Below are 6,498 nucleotides of genomic sequence, written 5' to 3'. Positions count from 1 at the left end.
GTTCAGGATCAGCGTGGGCCTCACGGTCGTTGCTCGGAGCAGGTTTAACCCGGTCATATTTAGGATTCCACTGCCACTGACGCTTGAACTGGCAATTGCCTGTTCAGCAACACCGAGCTAAACTTTAATGAATACCAGCGCTTCCGCCAAACCGGTGCTGTCCATGGCACGGCCCGGGGCACTGAGCTGTCATCAAGCAACCATTAGCTAATGTGGACACACGCCTAGAAAAACCCCCCATCCATCCACAGTGAGAGGTTTGTGCCAGGATGCAGAGTGCAAAGCAGGAAGCAAAAGTCTGATTATGATAACGATTATGCTTATTCTTTCTTTCAAGATGACTTTTTTCTGCTTCTGTGAGATATATTTTTATCTTTGTTTTATACTGAATACGTTTTGTTTGATTTCTTTTTGGCACATATCGAATTCCATATAATATCATTATCTGCCAATAACCGATAATGTAAATGTTCCATTATTGGGCCTATGATCGATCTGTCCGATATAAATATTGTGCATCAAACATAGTGAAATATGGTTTAAAAGAGGGAGAAAGTAAATATTAGTATCTTACATAGAGACAACTGTAGCATACCAGTGTCTCCACAACTGAGATTAGTGAAATCTCATGTTTAATAAAAACCAAGATGATTTAATTTACAGAGAAATTAAGTAATTCATGCACTGTATTTTCTTAAAAGAGACATTTCACTTGCACATTTGCACATTTGCACATATGACAGCAGGTTTTAAGAGCTGGGAGCTGCTGGTGACTGCTTAAAACATTGTTGTCACAGTTGTTATTTTTGTTATACTTTTACATAACTTGTTCTAGTTCCTTTGTGTGAGTGTGTGTTTGGTTTGTGTGTGTGTGTGTGTGTGTGTGTCTATTTGTGTGTTCGCGCCCACCCTTCAGGGAATACGTCATCACCGGAGCGCCCCGCCCCTCCCAGAGTTGTAGTTGTGAGAGAGCAGCTCAACGTTAGCTTGTAGTTCTCTCCAGCCTCGGCAGGCTAAATTAGCGGGCTAACTGGCTCCCACAGCTGGATAAATCACCGCTTTTACCCGCTATCGTTTGAGAGGAGTCCATCTTCTGGCGAGGTAGCACGAAATACAAGTTTTTACTACTTCCTGTGTTTTGACACGGCGGAGAAAAGACGAGCTAACAAGCTGAATGTTGAGTAACAGTTAGCTGCTGTTAGCTAGCTCGGTAGCCAACTAGTTAACTAGATATTTTTGAGACTGTATCTCTCTGTATGTGCGGATAAAGTCAGTGAAGCAGCTGTATAGGCTGTCGTCGTAATGTTTAAGTTTGGTGAAGCTAATTTGACTCAGCCTAAACGGATTTTGTTGGTCACCAGCCGGGATGGAAACATTTACTCTGCTATTACTCAGAGCCTGTGTGTGACAAACCCTCCTGTGTTGTGACAGCTTGTTGTTATAACTTCATAATAAAACTAATGAATCCGTGTCTTCTCTCTTGCTTTGATTTCAGATCATGTCGGATTTCTCGGTGAGTTGACATGTTTCCCTCAGTTATTCGTCATGCTGATGTTTTTCTTGTGATATGTGGAGACTGACAGTCCCTTTCTCTTCCAGCTGGCAGATGCCTTAGGAGAGGACAGCGCAGGCCAGGCAAAGAAAATAGGCAACACTAACCCTTCTGCCCCTGCCAGCAACCCTCCACCTCCATCGAACCCGGGATGGCCCGGCTCAGCCCCGGGAGCTCCCACCCAGCCCTCCGCCCCTGGTGACTTCGCTGGTGGATCATCTGGCCCGGGGGCTCCAGGGCAGTTCCCGTTTCACTCCGGTCCTGGAGCACCAGGGCAATATCCGGGACCTCCTTCAGCACCTGGTGGGTTCCCCCCTGGTCCTGGGATACCAGGACAATATCCTGCGCCAGGAGCTCCAGGGCAGTTCCCCTCCAGTCCTGGAGCTCCTGGGCAGTTCCCCGGCCAGTACCCGCCTGAAGGAGCTCCGGGACAGCTACCAGGAGGCCCTGTCCCTTACCCACAAGGACCATTTGCTTCTGGCCCTGGAGCTCCACCCGGGCCTTATCCAAATGTGCCTTACCCAGGAGGTCAGCCAGGAGGAGGCAACGGGATGTACGGACCAGGTGGTCCAGGTGCATACCCCCCTCCAGCTGGTCCTGGCTCTTTCCCTGCTTTCCCTGCTGGAGGCTTTCCTCCGATGCCCCCTGGGTCATGGGGACCACCTGGAGGCGGAGGCTTCCCTCCTGCTCCTAGCCCCTTTGCTCCCGGGCCCATGGGTCCATACGGTGGGCCTGCTGCTCCTGGAGGCATGCTGGTGAGTACGAGCACTGTTAACCAATAATATTATATGCTTGCTTGCTGCACGTCTTTGCTGATGTTGCTTTGGTTTGCCGTGGAGCATCTCTCTTGGGCTCTTTGGTTTCAGGGTGGGAAATAATACAACCAGCTACCTGCTAAATGTACATCTACACAGGTTACCTGCTGTCATATAAGTATTCAGTTCTACTGATACTGCGGTTTTTCTAAATATTTAATGTGACTGGTTTAGTGTCTCTGATATTACTGCTGGTGGAAAAAGAAAGTTTCCTGCCTCGTTGGGATTTGCTTCAGGACGTCACGGCTGCTGTTTTTCCTGTATCTGTGGCTCTGCGGGTGTGCACACTTTAACACAAAGCAGAATCAACGAATATTCAAAAAAGAGTTATCAAAAATGTATTCTTGTCTTTCAGCCCAGATATAATCCACCATATAATTGAAAGCAATGAACTCAACTTTTCAGTCGGACAAGGACGTCACCTCCAGAATCAACATGTGGTTTGATTAGGCTGCATGAAATGTGTCAAAGACTGAATATATACTGTTCACAGTATGAAGTTAGGGTTTGTTTCCATCTGCTTCGGGGGATGTGTTGTTTTTAATTATGTGCAATATGCTTTAAAATTACACGTTTACACAAAAGAAAAATGTTTCTGTATTAAGACATATATTCTCTGACAGAAATCAGTTTGTATGTTCATCACTATTTCCACTTGTCACATGGGTAAAATTCAATGTTTTTTCTGCCTTCTGTCATTTTGCTCAGAAGTCAGTTTGTATATTTGATGGCTTGTTGTATTAAAGTGTTGAAAACTGAAGATTTCTTTTTAAAATTTTGTTTTACTTTACATTGTCTTGACTAATCATGGTGAATTGTGTAAGAGTGCTGAACTAAATGAAGGAGATGATGACTCATCGAGGTGTTGCATTAGGAATGTGGGCACGGTCAAAGTTTTGACTAATGTTTGACTAAAAATTCCCTCTTTATGACGTCAACTACTCAGCTGTTTATTACCAAGTGTGGTCTATTAATGACAATTGTACTTCTGCCCTGGAGAGTTCATAAATAGGGTAAACATGTTACCATTTGTGTATTTTTGCTTAATAAACACAGTAAATTATAATCTGTTATGATTCTTTTTAACTTAATTTCACAATAGAGGACGATAGATGTATTTCTGTGATTTTTAAAATACACATTTTTCTTCCAGATGATGCCGTATGATCTCCCACTTCATGCTGGACTTATGCCACGACTTGTTATCACAATAGTTGGGGAGCCCGTTCCTGGTGCAGACAGGTACGATCAACACTCATCTTCTGACTCTGATGTCAGCGACGCTTTCTGTTTGAGGAACATTACTGAACGCCTCAGCTGTCGGGAGAAATCAGTCCTGATCTTTCTCTTGCAGATTCCATGTTGACTTCATTAAAGGCCATGACGTCGTCTTTCACTTCAATCCCCGATTTCATGAGCAAACTATTGTCAGAAACTCCCAACTAGGTGGATGTTGGGGGCCAGAGGAGCGAGATGGAGGCTTCCCATTTTGTCAGGGACGCCGTTTTGAGGTAAAGCGTTACAGGAACAGACCTGTGCCTAAGAATGGAAAACATAATTGAGCCTTTCAATGCCAGTAGCTGTGTTTTCATGGAGCCTAATATTGCATTTATGATCTGTTTAAAAGCCCAAACAGAATAAAAATGCTCCATATAAACACCTCAATCAGAATAAACAGGCCCAAACAGAACAAAATGTGAATACCACAGCTCTTTTCTTTGTTTTCTCTGCTCATGTAGCACCAGGTTCAAAAGTATTTGTGTCTTTCCAGCAGTAAAATCTTTCTTGGAGTTGCGTATCGGGCTGCAACCAGCTATTATTTTCATTTTCACTAACTAGCAGATTATTTCCTGGATTATTCTTGTTTTTCTATTGCTTGACTGAATAATTGCAGCTATACTTCCATTCCCCGCGATCACTTGGCTTGTTGTGGATTAAGTGTTTTGCTCTCCCTGCAGCTGAAGATCCTCGTGGAGGACGACATGTTCAAAGTGGCGGTGGACGGCAACCACCTGCTGGAGTACGAGCACAGAGTCGGCGGGCTGGAGGACGTGACCCTGCTGCGGGTGGTCGGAGACGTCATGCTCCACAGCGTAGCCCCGAACATGATCTGAATCTCAGAGCTACTAAAGCACACGTGTACAGACAGGAGACCTAGGTCAAACTTTACCACTGTATTTGAAATCCCTTCAAGCACCTTGCTGGAGTTTTTGAGGCACAAAAGTCAGGAAGTGCAAATCTTTGCCCACATGGAGCTTCTTCATTTAACACAGAACAGACGGCAGACTATAATCCTTCTCTTTATTTTTACTGGCTGACCGCTCATTTTATAGCAACTCAAAATCGAGAATATTTTATGACGTAACAGAATTAAAGTAGTGAATGAGATAAAGTGCATCTAAAACTAAGGAAATACTAATTTATACCTAATGCAAAGATTGTAGACCACATGGAAAAGTGTGAAATGTCAGATTTTCCTCTAGTATGCTGTATTTTGTTTACAGTACATACAGTACATGTTTATTATTCTGTCCTTTATATCAGAATCTTGATAAGCCTTTGTAATGCATGAGAGTGTGCTGCTGAAAATCAACTTGATCGCCTTTTCACTGTCTTAATTTAGTGCTGGCCGAACCCCCCAAGATTCACTGACCTGATAACATACGATAGGATGAGGATGAAGTTTCTTTTAAAAAACGTATTTATATACTGACTTTGAGCTCCTCCGTTCTTCAGTATTAATTCTCCTGACTGAGCTCTAAGCCTGAACTATGATTTCATGTTGAAGTCTAATCATAAAAAGTGAGGCTCAAGTAAAAATGTTGATAAGCGGGGAGGGGATGGGGCTTCTGATTTTGTTGCCAAAGATAACAGTGGTACAGTATTTTGAGATGAGAGGCTCATAAATAAAGGGCAACAAACGAATAATGACTGATAATGCTGTTTGTTTCAGAGTGATGTACACTTTTCATGAGCTGCCTGCCTGTAAACAAAATAAATGCTAGTTTCCCTGTTCACATTCGTTGTTTTACACAAAAGTGGAGAAAGCTAATCCTGTTAGCGGTGAAAATGTGAGGGTTTGTGTATTATTTATATAGCACAGATCATTCACTGACTAGCTCCAAGTGCTTTAAACAAAAAGGAAATGTAGTGAAGATGAAAAATAAAGTTGCTAATAATACTGAATTAGAAGTTAATAAAATACATTTTAAACACGCTTTAAGTGGAACTGTGGAGATGCATACTAGAGATGTATATCAAAAGGACGAGTACATTTTACTACCTATACTTAACGTACCATTTTAAATGCAGGACCCTTTCAATTGCTGTTAGTCGAGTATTTTTATATCGTGGTTTTGCTTTTTGCAGTCTAAATACTTCTTCCAGTACTGGTGATGAAGTAATACTAGTTTTTATATCTTATTACATCACATTACAGTCATATTAATAACAGGATTTTAAGAAAATATATTTACTATTGCTCTTGATGAAAGCAAAACTTCCAGCAACTCTTGGTTACTGAATGCTTTTCAGTCATTGATGTTCAGGCAGCAATGAATAAAACACTAATTCACAAGAGAAAAAGGCACTGGGGTTATAAATTGATTAAGGAAAGAGTCCTGGAAAATCATGGAAAATCATGGAAAATGAAGAGTCCTGGAAAATGAAGTCTAGAAAAGAGTGGGAACCCTGATGAATTTAGAGTAATATTTACAACACTGAATTTACATTTAGCAGACACTTTTGTCCAAAGCGACTTACAGTAATTCATACATACACTGATGGCGGTGACTGCCATGCACGGTGCCGACCAGCACATCAGGAGCAGTTTGGGGTTCAGTATCTTGCCCAAGTACACTTTGACCAGCGACCTTCCAATAACAAGATGCTGGCTCCTACCCCTGATCCACAGCCGCCCTGACTGACTGACCTGACAGTGGAAGTATCGGATATATATCCAGAATTTTTCAGATTATCAGAATCTGTTTTGTTATTTTTAATGCAAACTGCAAAGTAATTAAAAACTGAAGTTATATAACAAATGTAGTGGGGTAAAAACTACAATATTTGCCTCCAAAATGTGGCAGAAAATGGGAATACTTAAGTAAAGTGCAAGTACATAAAACTTGT

The 6,498-nt window shown here is 42.2% G+C and overlaps 1 protein-coding gene across 1 annotated transcript; it reads left to right on the top strand.

The window, feature by feature from the left end:
- Positions 1-965: 965 nt before the first annotated feature.
- lgals3a (lectin, galactoside binding soluble 3a) lies at positions 966-5,384 on the top strand. The gene is made up of 6 exons (XM_073483857.1): positions 966-1,101; positions 1,496-1,513; positions 1,600-2,307; positions 3,521-3,609; positions 3,722-3,878; positions 4,326-5,384. Exons 2-6 carry the CDS (start codon positions 1,499-1,501, stop codon positions 4,479-4,481), a joined length of 1,125 nt encoding a protein of 374 aa, XP_073339958.1. The 5' UTR covers positions 966-1,101; positions 1,496-1,498; the 3' UTR covers positions 4,482-5,384.
- Positions 5,385-6,498: the final 1,114 nt, after the last annotated feature.

The sequence above is a fragment of the Pagrus major genome, chromosome 16 (assembly GCF_040436345.1).
Source record: "Pagrus major chromosome 16, Pma_NU_1.0".
Lineage (NCBI taxonomy): Eukaryota > Metazoa > Chordata > Actinopteri > Spariformes > Sparidae > Pagrus > Pagrus major.
Note: the sequence above shows the minus strand (reverse complement) of the source record. Positions and strands in the feature narration are given on the sequence as shown.